We start from the raw sequence: 16,707 nt of genomic DNA, 5'->3' as shown, positions 1-16,707 counted from the left end.
ATGTTCTTGTCATCCTTCCTATAAGATAAGCAACTGGAGTGTCATATTATTAATTAGACTCTTTGTCCTATGTCTTCCTTAACAGCAAGAGGAATTTGTTATGTCAGCAATTTGAAGCTCCCTCTCCGAGTTCATTTTGTTCATTCCCCACAGCACATTGATCAGAAGTAAGCCAAAAGCAAGAACCAAAGTAGATATTAGCTTATTGATGCTGTTGTTCTAATAAATATAATATATAGACCAGAGTAAATATTTGTACTGAAATTATAAAAATTATTCCAATCATAATTATATCCAATACTTTGGCTACCTGATGCAAAGAACCAACTTATTGGAAGACCTTGATGCTGGGAAAGATTGAAGACAGGAGGAGAAGGGGACAACAGAGGAGATGGTTGGATGGCATCACTGACATGATGGACATGAGTTTGAGTAGGCTCTGGGAGTTGGTGATGGACAGGGAAGCCTGGTGTGTTGAAGTTAATGGGGTCGCAAAGAGTCGGACACGACTGAGAAACTAAACTGAAGTGAATCATAATTATCTTTGTGTACAGAAAGATACTTAGATATTTTTGATACTCAAAAATCCATTACTCAGAGATTTTTGAAAACCTAAATTGTGATTTGTTGTGTTAATGTCACATGATATAGAGCGCACAGCAAGTTTAAGTAAGCCATATATCTTTAGAGTTCTTCCAAACATCAAATAACCAGAAAATAAATCTTGTAAGGGAGGAAAAGTAACAAAGCTCAGAGTTTAGTTTTATTAGCAGTCTCCAACTTCTCTATTAGAAGGGATGATCCTAAAATATTTCAAAGCATATAACACATGGATTCCATTCTTAGGCTCCACTTTACCAGCTGGACACAACAGCAATTTAGTAAAACACAGCATTTTAGTTTTTAATAGAGAAAAACTTAGGATTACTGAAGCATAATTACCCTATAATCTTCCTCCTCTATAATTTACTATCAGATACTTTCATTCTTTACCACCAAATATTTTGAAGAGTGGTCTACTTTTTGACCACATTGACTAACTGATCAATTGCAAACTGGTTTCTCTCAGCCACTTTATTATTTTTTAAGACTCCAGGAAACCTGTAATTGCCAATATTAGTAGGTCATCTCAGTCCTCAAGTTTTTTGACCTCTCTAGAATTTTACTCTACCATCTACTTTTATACCTCTCTCTTATATTGACCTTCATGGCCCCGTGTTTCCTTTGTTCTGCACCTGTAATGCTCTGCCACCTCTTTCATTGAGTCCCATTTGCCCACTTCTTAAAATTAGGTATACATGGTACTCTTCTCCACCTACACTGTCTTGTTTCCTTTCATTATCTCACAATCATTTTGGTTCCCATGGTTTCAACTCTTCCCTCAATGTAGAAGACTATCAAATTTGCATCACAATCCAGACTTCTCCAGTTCTCCAGACTCTAATTGCATTTATACCTACACCTTTCTATGGAAACTCCATTTCAACATAATACAATTTTTCTTCCAAAATCTAGGTTTCCTCCTTTATCCTCCATCTCTATAAAAAAAAAAATAAAAAGCATAGACTTTGTAGTTACTGACATTCAAACCCACAGAGCATCTTTATATCCTTGCATCTCTCACATCTCACGTCCAATTAAGTCATGAAAATCTTGGTGATGACATGCATATTTTCTCCATCTCAGCAACTCCTTTAGTTGAAATTCTAACTGTCCAACTGAGCTAAAATTTTTAAAGACCTACCTTTCTCTCAGTAGTATGCCTTAGGCTAGTTATGCAAACATTTCACTTCATGTAAGATTTTTCTGGACTCCTACACTGTGTCTTGGTAACTGCTCCATCTTTCATCTCTATGTCTTCCTATCTTGACTCATTCATTAGGCCCAAACACCCCTTGTTGAGCCTGATTCAGGATCCAACATTTTATGAATTCTATCCATCAGTGGGCTGATAAGTGAGCCTATCCCAGAGTCACAAGTGGAACAAAACGTGCATTACCTTTCATCAAACCATCACCACAGCCTTTTTTTTTTTTTTAGTGTCAATTTCTTTTTCTAAACAGAACAATAATGTAAACAAGCTTAGAATATTATGAATATACAATGCAAATATCACCACCAAATTCCACTAATTTTAACATTTGGCTAGATTTCTCTCTACTCTGGTTTCTATATTTTTTAAATAAAATTAGGATCACATAGTACATATAATTTTGTATATTATATTCTTTATTTAGAGAATGCCATTTTTCCCTCCACTTAAAATATTCTTCAGAAATTGTTTCAGGGCACCATAGTAATCCATAATTAATACATCTATTAAATTTTCAAAGTTTTCTTTTAATTCCATAATAACCATCTTTACATTAAAATCCTTGTCAATTTTATTTCTTTATGACATGTATCTGGAAGACATTATTTAATCAAAGATTATGAGTTTTTAAGCTTATGATCTAGACCATCAAATTGCTTTCCAGAAAAGCTAAATCAAAGTCATCGACTGGCAGACAGTAAGGGCACTAATTTGCCAACTGCAGAATTCTGAAAAGTGCTCTGGCTGCCTCCAGTATCCCCCACCTCTAATTTCTCTGCACTTCACAGGCAACTTTCTAAAACACAGTTAGGATTACATGTGCTCATTCTCTCCTACCTCTGAGCACATGCCTGGGTTCTCCAAACACTGGATGCAACTTCCTTTCTTGTTTTCCACTCCCTTCTTCTGCTTACCCTCAAGTCTATGCCAGCAAGTCTCCTCCAGGAGAGGCTTTTGCAAATATATAGAGTTCCATTCTACACTAATTAAATAAGAACAGGAGTCATCTTTAAAAAAAAAAAAAAATTCTCCACAAGATGATTCTAATAGCCAAGGTTTAACTCACCACAAGCCAGACCATTCTGCCTTAGAGTGAAATAGACAGAGCTATTGGGAGAACCTGTCAGAAAGTCACTTGACTTTAAGCAGACCTCACTTTAAGTGGACCTCACTTTAAGCAGACTAACTCACACCTTTTAGGGCTAGAGACCAGGAATCAACAATTTAACAAACCTGCAGGTTCTGTGGTCTGAGAACTACTCTAGTCAAGCCAGACTATTCTCATTTTCTTAATGAAGTGAATGTATGTCTTCTGCTCTCTATGCTTCAAGCTTACAGTCATTTCCAAACCCTCCCTGACCTCCATCTCTACTCCACCACCCCCCACCAGACATACAAATCACATCTTTTTGCATGCCTGGCTTTGCTTATCCTTTCAGCAACATTTAATTGTTCTGGCATTTGTGTTTTCAGTGTTCATTGTTTGTCTTTACTGTAGTATTTCTTCTCTCCAGCCCTGTGTTAAATGTAATTGTGTAGACTTTAAGCTCCACTAAGAGGACTGAGAGGAGAAGGCAATGGCAAGCCACTCCAGTACTTTTGCCTAGAAAATCCCATGGATGGAGGAGCCTGATAGGCTGCAGTCCATGGGGTCGCTATGAGTCTGATGTGACTGAGCGACTTCACGTTCACTTTTCACTTTCACACAATGGAGAAGGCAATGGCAACCCACTCCAGTGTTCTTACCTGGAGAATCCCAGGGACGGCAGAGCCTGGGGGCTGCCGTCTATGGGGTCACACAGAGTCGGAAACGACTGAAGCGACTTAGCAGCGGCAGCAGCAGCAGCAAGAGGACTGAGTTTTTCATGTGCGGGTCCAATATCTGACTCACAAGAATACCTCCACACTGTCTGCATATTTTTCTACAAAAACAGGACGTCTGTTACATGCTTATACTAAATAAAAAAGTATTTCTAGCTTGAATCTCCTTGATAAATAATTATCCAACACTGTTCCATAATGTTTTTGCAAAGAGAAAAAACACTCGAGAATTAAACTAGTTTCCCTTTCTTTTTTTTTTAATAAATCTTAAAACACCTAAGTATTCTCTTGGTAACTAAGCTTACTCTGGTTTGCTCTGCTAAATCAAGTATGTTTTGTCTACTTAACAATTCATGTATACCTCAGTTCAGTTCAGTTCAGTCGCTCAGTCGCGTCCGACTCTTTGCGATATGTATACCTGAACTACTGTAAAAATAAATCAACTATGTACCACACACATGTTTGCTCAGTCTTGTTCAGCTCTTTGCAACCCCAATGGCCTGTAGCCTGCCAGGCTACTCTGTCCATAGCATTTTCCAGGCAAGAATACTGGAGTGGGTTGCCATTTCTTACTCCAGGGAATCTTCCCAAGCTAGGGACTGAACCCATGTCTCCGGCATTGGCAGGAAGATTCGTTACCACAGTGCCACCTGGAAAGCCCAAATTAACTATACTTCAATTAAAAATAAAATTAAATAAAATGCTTAGTGAAAAGTTCTACCCCAGTTGTTAGCCATTTTTTTTAGACCATTGATTCTCTTACAATAAATGTATACGTGGGTCAACACATTGAGAGAAATATTAGAAGGGATTTAGAGTATTCTGTTTCCCGAGTACATGAGCACAAATGAAAGGTTAGAGTGGGATCTGATATTCCAGGTAGAAATCAAGTTCAGCTAATCCTGATATTCTAAAATAATAAGCTTACACAAAGCCACTCCCCAGTGTCCCTGAAGGCCATGCCCAAATACGAACTCTCTCATTAAACTTTCTAAGAAATCCCAGCCATCCTTTCTACCTTGGTGTTCTAAAGCACCACCATTTGTCTGGTTTTATTATGTTTTTCATAGACATCTCCCACCCCAATGGCCTCCAAACCCCTAAAATTAGCAACCAGGCATTTTCCACATTTGTGATTCTTCCAGTGAAAATGATATTATCTGGTACATCAAAGCTGTAAATAAATCCAAAATGAATGAGAAATTAAAGACAGTACATCAAATTTTTTGGATCATAGGTATAATGTAGGAGTTTTCTTTCAATTTACCTTATTAAAACCATATGCTAACTTCCATTTGCAGTTGAACTTTCATATCATAGAAGAGCAAAGAATGACCCTGTGATGATGTAAAGATGGAATAATTCATCTTCTCTTTACCTCAGGTAGACAGAGTACGGAGGCCGTTGAGAGCATGTTTAAATTGTGTGCAAGGTACTTGCACACCCCATACCTTAGTTTCCTCTTCTATAAATTCCTGGCAAAATTAGATGTTCTTGGGGGCTTCCCTGGTGGCTCAGATGGTAAAGAATCCACCTGCAATGTAGAAGACCTGGGTTGGATCCCTGGGTTGAGAAGATCCCCTCGAGGAGGACATGGCAACTCCAGTATTCTTGCCTGGAGAATCTCTTGGACAAAGAAGCCTGGCGGGCTACAGTCCCTTGGATCACAAAGAGTTGGACACTGAATGACTGACCACATCACACAGCTGTGGGAAAGTGGGCAGGAGAATAACAATTGTATGTGGGTTCTGAAAGAAGATATGAGGGAAGCTCTAAATTTTTAGCTAGAGATGAAAATTATTAATATGTGTGATTAATGAACAGAAAAGGGACATGCATGCTCGAGTTGGGGAGCGACAGAATGGGGTGGTTCTTACAATTTGCAGAGACCCATGCCTCTGAAGTAAGAAGTATATGCCAACATTTAGTCATGAACCAAAAAAGATATTGAAGAAATGGTAACCATGCTAATGAAAGAAATAAAGATTAATGGCAAGAAGAATAACAGGGAGGTAAAAGATTGCTTAGGGAAAAAAATAGCTAATTGGCAGTACTCATTTCAAAATAAACTATATTCTGCTTCTTACACCCACACAAAAGTGAAATCAAACTTGCCAAAAGGAATTTGCCAATTGTCAAAGCAAAAAATTGGCAGCTCTAATTATACTTGCTACAAATGAACAAAATGAATACTCTCCATGAATCACATTCAAAGCTGTCTAAAATCCTGAGTAGCATCCTAATAGTTGGATAGTCTATATTTGATTATTTTTTATAGCCTGACTTGCTTTCACAACAGACTCGAGTCATCTAAAAGAAATTTGTAAATTAAAACAATAAATTTAAAACAGTGAGGGTTAAATAAAATAAAAATAAAAGCTAGACCAGGAATAGGAGATAAGTAGGGGTGGGAACATCATCCTGCTTTGAAGGTCAGCATCAATCCTTATCAGTCTGGGAAGCCAGAGATTGGTCTTTAGGTTTCCTAACAGTCGAAGAAGAAAGGGAATATAGTTCATGATACAACTCTCTTTATCTCTCAAGGTAATTACATTATCATTTTTTCAGAAGGTAACATTTAAATTTTAGGTATCAAATTTAAATGAAAGAAGTGTTCACTTTTGATTCAGTGTATGCTATTAGGGAGGATTCCCTAGAAGCTCAGACAGCAAAGAATCTGCCTGCAATGAGGGAGACCTGAGTTCGATCCCTGGGTTGGGAAGATCCCTGGGGGAGGGTATGGCAACCCACTCCAGTATTCTTGTCTGGAGAATCCCCATGGACAGAGGAGCCTGGGGGGCTACAGTCCATGGGGCTGCAAAGAGTCAGACACGCCTGAAACAACAAAGCACAGCACAGATGTTCTTGACTAGATGCTTACATGACACAGGGTAATAACCAATTAATGGTATTTAGTCTGTTCTACTTGTCTTACAAAGACAAAAGGACATCGGGAGATTGTTTCTTCAGAAACATCCGGTTCCAGCGCATAAAGGTGCACGCTGAGAAAAATAGCAGAAGTAATTTAGAGTGTTCTAAAGTGAAAGGTTAGAAAGAAATTTTAAAACAAAATTCTATAATCTGATATTCCCTGTAGAAATCAAGTTCAGCTAATTGCATGCAAGGTACAGAGCTAATCCATGCTTTGGTTTCCTCTTCTATAAACTGTGGACAAAAAGAAGAGAAAATGTCTGGGATTTCCAGGTCCACCATCCAGCTGAGTTGCCAGTGTACTTTGGCCCTTTAATACCATTGACATTCTGATTTCCCAGGGCACCATGGAAACCAGAATAGAACACAGGGCACCTGAGAGCACCCAAGATACTGGCAGTTGCAACAGTGATGGAGCCAGTGGGGGGACCTCGAGGACAGGTAAAAGGGAGAGGCACTAGAAGAAAGAAAGAAATGTTAAGTTGACTTGCAGGGAAGAGAAAAAGATGGGTAAGAACACTAGGTCAAAAGTAACAGCATTTTATATCTCACCCCTACAACAACAACAAAAGAAAAGAAAAGCCATTTCTGAGGTCTATTAGGAGTTTAAAAAGAAGAACCCAAACTACTTACTTCAAAAGTTCACTCTAATTATCCAAGCAATACTATTAACTTTCACTGTACTGAGTAAAGGTTAAAGAAGCCAGTTACTAGTTAAAAGATCCCCAGATTTTTAAAAATTTATTGATCAGTTAAATGTATAAATTGAGGAATTATCGTAAAAGATATCCCTTTAAAATTTTTGACCAAAAAGAATCTGTATTTACCATTAGATAAATGAAAAGACATTTTAATGCAATGCCAAGGCTACTGTTAGTATCAGCAGATACATTCATCTTTGTGTGTGTGTATATATGGTTCAAGATGGGGAGAAAAAAATTCTATAAATTAAAAAAAATAATAATAATGTAAACAATGACACAGTGAACTTATTCTAGATTAAGCTCTATCTTCTTCCTACCACCCAGTTTGTTGGAGAGTTTCTTCCTAGGATATGAGTGTTAGTTATCTCATTGTAAATTTTAAAACAAAATTCTATAATTTGATTCTTGTTTCAACAGTCTCTTTTATTTCAAAGACACTATTTATTGATTACACTTGGAAGCATTTGAACAACTAAATTTTTTTTTTTTTTGTCACAAGAAACAAAAATGAGTTTATCACCAAAGAAGTAATGTAACTATTTTAATAAGCTAAAAACTGGAATCATCTGGCAGAATAAATAAGACTCATCATGTCCTTCGGAACCCATCCCCGAAAGACCAACAAAAAGAATTTGCCACTGGAATCTCTAATGCCACAAGTTCCACGTAGCAATTACTTGCAATTTCAGGAAGAAAAGCAAAGACTACAACTAAAGAAATTCCTTCTTCATAGGATGTTCCTAGTGGCCAGGATAACAGCAAACATAGAAAAAAAAGATATTGCTGACTACTACGAACAATTGTTTCAGTCAATTTTGAAACGTCACCTGGGAGAAGCAGTGACAGGACTGTTGCTCATATATCCTACTTCCATTCTGCATATCCTGGAGTCCTCCAGTGGTACTTTTTACCAAATTCTCTTAGATTACCTGAGCCATAAAAAGGATGAAATGGAATTTTTTATCCAAGGAATGAAGATTATCGTCATGTCCCACAATATCCCAACAAGGCTCTTTATGCAGTGGCATGTTTCAGTAATAAAAGCGCCGGTCATGTATCTAGATGATGTGACACAGACACAGTCCCTACAAGAGGTCATGATGGAATTTCTCATCCAAACACACAAGCTAGCACTTCACCTTTTTAAGACTGTGAAAGTGAGCCCTAAAGGACCAGGAGACAGTTTGCACCAAGCTGCACCTGAATTACTCCTCCCAGAACAAATAATAAAGTACTTGTGCAACTCTGCAGAATTAATGGACCCGGAAGGTTTTATAAACATGTACAATAAACCCATACATGTCACCTTAGATTCTGAGGTGGTATGGCCCGCTCCTTCCCGTTTCTAGGATGAAGAGAGATGATGTGGTCAATGTGGTCAAATCTCTTAAGGAATGCATGCTATTTAAATAAAAGGAAAATATGCCTAAGTTCTCTCCTTAAAAAAGAAACAACATGGAGACCTACACAAAGGTAATAGATTAATCTTTAAAAAATATTTTGAATTAAACTTGAAAATTTATCTGGTCTAATATTAAATTCAACACATTATTTTCAATGGTGAAGGGTTTTCTTAAGGTTATAAGTTTCTCAAAGGCTTATATCATATTGATGGAAAACTTAATTTTTTAATGAAAAATGGAGATGAAAGAGGACAAACACTAGATTCAGATTCTCATTCATTCTCTCAACCATCAATGAGAAGCTGTCACCACACAGTAATGTGTTCTAAGAGTATACTATTTCAGGGAAAAATACAACCCTTCAGTTGGCTGCAACCTAAAGTTGGAGGCAAATATGTGTAAAATGAAATATGGCATATGATATGATATGTGATTGTTATTACAGTAGCAGTATGTAGGAAAGGCTGTAACAGCACAAGTGAGGGAGTAATTTCTATATGTATGATCCCTGAACTCAGAACACAAAACCCAAACTTTCAAAATAGTTTCAAACTCTCATATTCTGGATGACATAATCAAGACTATCGAGGCAATTATAAAGCTAAAGAACACAATAGTTTTTTGAAATGACTAGAAAATACACTGTCAGAAAGCACTGAATTCTTTCATGCAAATCATTTACTGAGCACCATTCACAGGACAGACATTTATGACAGGGATATGTTAGGATGATTCCTCCCTTGGAAAGTCTTTGTAAGATAACAAATTGGTTATTTTTCCATTTAATTCCTAGATAGCAATTAATTTTTAAATTAAGTATTTCTTTCTGGCTGTGCTGGGTCTTCATTGCTGCTCGGGCTTTTCTCTAGTTGTGCGGAATGGGGGCTACTCTCTAGTTATAATATGCAGGCTTCTCATTGAGGTGGCCTCCCTTTTTGCAGAGCACAGGCTCTAGGGCATGGGAGTTTCAGCAGTTGTGGTTCCTGGGCTGTAGAGTGTGGGCTCAGTAGTTGTGATGCACAGGCCTACTTGCCCTGTGCCATGTGGGATTTTCCAGGACCAGGGATCAAACAAACCCTTGTCTCCTACCTTGGCAGGCAGATTCTTTACCACTGAGCCACCGGGGAAGTCCGCATTTACTAAGTTCAAAACAACTTTTTTAAAGCATTGATTGTAACTTCATTGCAGCTGGGGAAGGGTCAACATACTTGTTTAATATAGCTTGAATGAACAGCACAGAAATTTTGTGTAATTATGGGACAGTCAGAAAGTTAATAAATATGTATTGGCAACTGGAACCAAAACCCCAAGTCAAACTACAAATTAGACAACAAAGGGTTAAGGGGTTTTGAAAGGTTCAAGTTTGTTTTATTTGTTTGTTTCTAGTTGCTAAGTTGTTTCCAACTCTTCTGCAACCCCATGTACTGTAGCCCACCAAGCTCCTTTGTCAATGGGATTTTCCAGGCAAGAATATTGGAGTGGGTTGCCATTTCCTTCTCCGTGGATAGCAATTAATTATATGCAATTCCTATACAACTTACTTCAAGTTGGTCTCCCCCTTCCTTTACTAAGGTTAATGCTTTTTTGCACTATTTAAAATTTTCTACTTTAAGCAATTAAACAACATAAATGTCTTACTACTTCAGTGATTTATTTATCCCCAGATTGCTTCAATATCCTATGAAACAGACTTTGGACTGAAGAGAGGAAATACTGTTATATCATTTTAGTTTCTTTTTTCACTGTTTATTTCAGTCACTTTTTTGGAAAAAAGCCATTTCAGTACTCACCTCAGATTTGTCATTATGCAGAAAATATCATAATTTGTTCCATATCAGAATCAAATTTCAGGAAAGACAATTCCTATTTTTTAATTTAGTAAAATAGATTTAGAAAAAGAATGGCATTTTTCACTTTAAGCTGAACTTGAAGTTCCTTTCATTTAAATTTAAGAATAAAAACTATATTTTAGAGAAAGAAAACTCTTCAAATTAAGAAAGAATACATAATTTATAAATGTTTTATCAATTTGGTAAATATTAAACACCTAATATACATCAATGTGATTTTTACTCTTTGAACTATGAGAAGTCACCTATTAGATACTGTTTACTTGACAAAATGAGTTTAGAGTAAAAGCTTTCCAGGCCTCCCCCCACCCCCCCCCCAAAAAAAAAACAAAAAACAAAACAGAAGAAAGAAATAGAAGTGAAGAAAGGAAGAGAGGTAGGGAGGAAAAAAGAAAGCGAGTACGCTTCAGTCTTAGTCTTTGAATGTATGTGAGGAAGAGGTTTTGAAGGGCAGGTGAGTATATTTAAGAGAACAGATACAAGCAAAAGCAGGAAAGAGAAAATGACCCATAAATGTTCATTGGAGCAGATGAATCCATTTAACAGGGTAAATTTTGTTTGGGAACAATATTTTCTAAAGTGAATAGAAGTAGTTTACAAGTAAAACTACATATCTGAGTATAAAAAGTACGGCACATTGTATTTTCAAAAAAAAAAAGACCACTGCAATATATCTCACCCGATACGCTCTTACAACATGACCTTAAACACTTCTCATCTCATGGTGGGTTCTGAATCCCTTCTCCTTGAAATCAGGTAGACCTTTGTGACTGCCTAGACCAACACTACAACAGAAGTGATCCAATGTGACCTCCAAGGTCTTAAAAATGCCTTGCACTTTGCCTTGATCACTTGAATGGTTCACCTAAAATATGCTGTGAGCAATCCAAGCAGGTTTCTAGATAACATCCCCAGCTGAGGCTCCAGCCAACAGCCAGTATCACCACTAGACATGTGACTGAGTGAACCTTCAGGTAATTCCAGACTCTAGGCTCCCAGCCAACCCTGGATTTCAAGCCAGAGCAGCTGACACCGTGTGGGGGAGCAGAGTAGAGATGGACTGTTCCCACTGGGCCCTGTCTAAACTGATCTGTGAACAACAGAAATTCTTGTGTTGACTCCAGCTACCAAGTTTTGAGTGGATGTTTATAATAGCAGTATGGAACACCAATATATAACAGGAATAATTTTATATGTATATTTTATTTATATATATGTGTATATAAATGCATTTTTATATATTTGTTTATTTAGATATGTACATATTTATTTATTCATTCATGTATGCAACTAATATTTTGTAAATATTTACTAGGGGACCAAGCACTGTGCTAGTTACTGGGTATAGAAGCAGAAGTAAGATGTGTGTAATTGTAAGGAAATTATAACCCTCATTGGGGTGAGAATTACTTCATGAGACTTCCTAGCATAGACCTTTTATTGATCTATAATACTTTCTGGTGTGAAACATACTGACAGAAACTTAATTCATCTAGTCAAAGAAAAACATAAAAAACCTGAGTCATTTTTGAAAGAAGTTATAGAAAATTTCTAAATGAAAACACTGATTTACTTAGTAGACTATTATGTCATATTTTTTTTTGGCCAATTTTGTCATTTTTATTATACGAATTTACTAAAATCAACAATTCTCTGAACTATTAAGGAGTTAAGTTATTAACTCATAACTATTATTATGTCATATTTAAAGGATTTTTGAAGTATCAATTGTGAAAACTGGAATATAAGCACAAAGTGAGCATAAATAAAACTACTTATTTGTTAAGTGAACATTTTAGAATGAGTTTATTCATATGAAAGTAGTTACCTTTAGGAGAGTTTAAACTCATTTCAGTAACAGCATTATTACTAAAAACATTGTGTGACTCTTTTATGACAGATAAATTAAGGAGGTTTATAAATCAAAGGGAGTTAAAATATCTTAGTGATATCTAGTTTTTTGGACCCCAAATAATATATGTTCCAATTTGACCTGCTTCCTTAATAGTTCAGTTGATAAAGAATCTGCCTACAATGCAGGAGAACCCAGTTTGATTCCTGGGTCAGGAAGGTCTGCTGGAGAAGGGATAGGCTACCCACTCCAGTATTCTTGGGCTTCCTTTGTGGCTCAGCTGGTAAAGAATCTGCCTGCAACATGGGAGAGCTGGGTTCAATCCCTGCATTGGGAAGATCCTGAAGGGAATGGCTACCTACTTCAGTATTCTGGCCTGGAGAACTCCATGGAGGATATAATCCATGGGATCACAAAGAGTCAGACATGACTGAGCCACTTTCACTTAAAATTCAACCTTCATTCATAGAAAGACTTATTTTTAAATATCGAACTCCCTCTCAAAGGAAAATCTGCTGACACTGAACATATTAAAAGGGCATGACACTGCCTTCAAGGGGAAGCACAAATAGGTTTTCCAATAACAGCTGCATTATTGAAAGCCCTATAGAGCTCACCAATATCATATCTTCAAAGGGGACAATACTCATTTAGCTGTGTCTGTTTCGGTATAATGATAAAACACAGAAATACTATACTCATATCTTAACAAATGTAATTTAATTTGATCAAGTCCAAAAATGTAGCTCATTAAAAATTAGAAAGTCTCATAAGATAATTTTCACCCCTAATGAGGATTAGTTTCTTTACAATTGCACTTTACATAAAACCAGGGCACAGAAATTAAACTGAAAAGAAAATGAGCATTTAAATACTGAACATACAATGTTCACTGCCAATATAACAATGACCATGTAACATGTACTCATATATATTCAAGGAACATATGACATTTATATGGCCAGCACCATTCTAGTCCATTTGTTTTGATACCTATAACTTTACAACAGAGTGACAGGTTGACTTTCTTCTTGTTTCAGTATAACCAAGGACTTTCAGAAAGATTATAGTTTTCTTGAAGGACAACTGAAATAATGTTATTTGGAAGGAAAAACCCTCCCAGGGTGAATTTTAAAATTCATACTGTCTTCATTTTAATTAAAGAAGCATCTGGATTCCTTCCTGGAGAATTATTGCTTAATACAAAGAGATTCTTACATTCAGTGACTTTATCATAACTTTAACACCACAACACATTTCAATTCAGTGAAACCTATCTCTAGCAGAGAACTCCCCAAACTTCCATGAGGAAGTGGAAATGGTATTAAGCTGAATACCCACTGAAAATAGCAAGTACTTTAAGGCTATTTTACAGTTGAGGTGACTTAATGTAGAATTAGAGTTCTCCCCCTTGTGGTCAATTATGTAAATTTCCAGATTACCTGCTGATAGGATTTATACAATAAACATAGTGCATAGTTTTCAAGAAAATATAAAGATAAAACCCCAAAGGTACCTGTCAAATGTCTGTTCTACCCATCCCCCTGACCCTTCACTGTTTTGCAGAAAAAGACATTAAGCGTTTGGCTCACAGTAAAAGCAATAGTTGGTAACACTAGTCCCCTATCTCCACTTCATCACTTTAAATAATTAACTGTTGCCAGGCACTTAGTCACGGTTAGTGTCTAGATTTGACTCTAAGTGCTAGTGGCGCTAGTGGTAAAGAACCTGGTACCAATGCAAGGGACTTAAGAGATGCGTGTTCGATCCGTGGGTCAGGAAGATCCCCTGGAGGAGAGCACAGCAACCCACTCCAGCATTCTTGCCTGGAGAAGCCCATGGACAGAAGAGTCTGGCAGGCTGAAGTCCAGAGGATCACAAAGGGTCAGACACCACTGAAGTGATTTAACCCAAACACAGCTCTCTTCACTACTATGCCACACCCCTTCTGTGCTCCAGCCCTCACATAATGCCTTTTCTAAATATCTGACTGACATCTCCATCGCCACATGTTCTGGATAGAATTCATCATTCCTTGTCTCTATTATTCCTTCAGTGTGCTCCCTGCATTCCCCATTACTGTAAAATGGACACTCTCCATACAGTTGCTAAGTCAGAACTTGAAAGTGAAAGCCGTTCAGTTGTGTCTGACTCTTTACAACCCCATGGACTGTATAGTCCGTGGAATTCTCCAGGCCAGAATACTGGTGTGGGTAGCCTTTCCCTTCTCCACGGGATCTTCCCAACCCAGGGATCTAACCCAGGTCTCCTGCATTGCAGGCAGATTCTTTACCAGCTGAGCCACAGGGAAATCCAAGAATACTGAAGTGTGTAGCCTCTCCCTTCACCAGTGGATCTTCAGGACCCAGGAAACAAAATGGGTCTCATCCATTGCAGGTGGATTCTTTACCAACTGAGCTATCAGAGAAGCCAAAAAAAAAAAAAAATCAGAACTTGAGTGTTGTCCTAACTTCCTCCCTTCCTTTTTATCTCACTGACAGGCAATCAATCCAAGCCCCACTCATTTTTTCCCAAAGTGTTTCCTGTCTGGCCTTGTTTTTGTGACATCCTTAGGGATCTCCCTCACTCCAATCTTTTCCTCCTTTCTGTTTTTCTACTCCGTGTAGTATGTCTATCAAAGTTAAAGGCAGTATAGCAGAAGAGGTAGAGAACCCACCTACAGCATTGGACTGCTGTATTGAAAGTTGGATCTGAAAGTTTGTAGAGCCGTAATTTGCTTCTTTACCTTTTTGCACCTCAGTTTTCTCATATGCAAAGTGAGTGTGATAAATAGTACCTACATTATAAGATTGGTTATGGATACTGCATGAAATAATGGTGTAAAGATCCTGCTGCTGCTGCTAAGTCGCTTCAGTCGTGTCTGACTCTGCGTGACCCCAGAGACGGCAGCCCACCAGGCTCCTCCATCCCTGGGATTCTCCAGGCAAGAACACTGGAGTGGGTTGCCATTTCCTTCTCCAATGCAGGAAAGTGAAAAGTGAAAGTGAAGTTGCTCAGTCATGTCTGACTCTTAGCAACCCCATGGACTGCAGCCTACCAGGCTCCTCCATCCATGGGATTTTCCAGGCAAGAGTACTGGAGTAGGGTGCCATTGCCTTCTCCAATAAAGATCCTAGCATACAGTAAGTAATAATAAACATTATTCCTCTGATCAAAATTCTTCAATGGCTTCCATTTCATCAAGATAAAAAGCAAAATTCTAAAATGATCTCCAAAGCCTTGATTCTCTGATCTTTGCTTACTAAGTGACCCACCCTCATCTGTAACCACCATTATCTTTCTCACACTTTGTTCTCTAAAGATGTCCTAATATTTTCATGCTTTTTGTCTTTAACTTCCTTCCTCACTTCTCTTAGCAAAATTCTGCTTATTGATTAAATCTTATTTCTTCTGTGAAGCCTGGCAAGTTCAAGATACTCTTTTCTGTCTTCATCGTACATGATCCTCAACCACATTTTGGCAAGTCTTGTCTTATTGCTGCTGTTTAATTTTATATTCATTTCCCAACAACTTGTAAACAATAATCATGAGATTTTTTTGATATTTGTATCTTTAGCTCCTCATTTTTAAAAGGAGTCATTAAAATATCTGTAAGAATTTCTCCATAAGGTTAATTCTACTTTTATCAAAATGGTTATGAAATCTCAATATATTAAAATTTCCTATCTGACCCATCAGGGTTTGGCCATTGTTCATGAAGCTCTCTAAAATAGCAAGTCTAAACATGGTGACACCTTCTCTGAAATCTTCAGTTTTAAGCACACAATAATTTCTTCCACCCAAATTTGGAAGGATACTAGGAATATATTCTGGGAGTGATTCAGTTGAATTTTTGTTTTTATATAACACTACCCATTGAAAAAAAGAGCTCATTCCCAATTCACTTGATTAAAAATACTTTCTGAATAAGGTACTAGTAACGTATATGACCTTTATTCCATATTTAAGAGTGACTTATTTATGTTCTTTAAGTCCTTTTTTCAGTATCTATACTTATCTGTTGTTTGAGACATATGCTTGATAAGACTAAAATTTATATCCGTATTTGCTTGAAAGTGAAAGTGAAGTCACTCAGTTGTGTCCGACTCTTTGCAACTCCGTGGACTGTAGCCTACCAGGCTTCTCCGTCCATGGGATTCTCCAGGCAAGAATACTGGAGTGCGTTGCCATTTCCTTCTCCAGGGGATCTTCCTGACGCCGGGATAGAACCAGGGTCTCCTGTATTGGAGGCAGACGCTTTAACCTCTGAGCCACCAGGGAAGCCTTTGCTTAGGTTATTATAAAAGTATAAATTTGATTCCATTTTAACTAT

The 16,707-nt window shown here is 37.4% G+C and overlaps 2 protein-coding genes across 5 annotated transcripts in view; one reads left to right on the top strand and one right to left on the bottom strand.

Moving 5' to 3' along the window:
• ZNF804B (zinc finger protein 804B) overlaps positions 1–16,707 on the bottom strand; it is a 567,979-nt gene that overhangs the window by 517,727 nt on the left and 33,545 nt on the right.
• Positions 6,914–8,791, top strand: TEX47 (testis expressed 47). 4 transcript variants are annotated; one of them, XM_024990917.2, is made up of 2 exons: positions 6,914–7,006; positions 7,687–8,791. In XM_024990917.2, the coding sequence occupies exon 2, from the start codon at positions 7,860–7,862 to the stop codon at positions 8,616–8,618; it is 759 nt and encodes a 252-aa protein (XP_024846685.1). In that variant the 5' UTR covers positions 6,914–7,006; positions 7,687–7,859; the 3' UTR covers positions 8,619–8,791. The 4 variants fall into 4 exon arrangements, with proteins under 4 accessions (XP_024846685.1, XP_024846686.1, XP_059741744.1 ...); XM_024990918.2 differs by having other exon boundaries at positions 6,938–7,075; positions 7,769–8,791; XM_059885761.1 differs by having other exon boundaries at positions 6,938–7,075.

Source organism: Bos taurus, chromosome 4 (genome assembly GCF_002263795.3).
Source record: "Bos taurus isolate L1 Dominette 01449 registration number 42190680 breed Hereford chromosome 4, ARS-UCD2.0, whole genome shotgun sequence".
Taxonomy (NCBI): Eukaryota; Metazoa; Chordata; class Mammalia; order Artiodactyla; family Bovidae; genus Bos; species Bos taurus.
This window is presented reverse-complemented; position numbering and strand designations above follow the sequence as displayed.

Excerpts from the sequence above, each read along its gene's own strand:
- TEX47 (XM_024990917.2), top strand. The coding sequence starts at position 7,860 with ATGTCCTTCGGAACCCATCCCCGAAAGACCAACAAAAAGAATTTGCCA.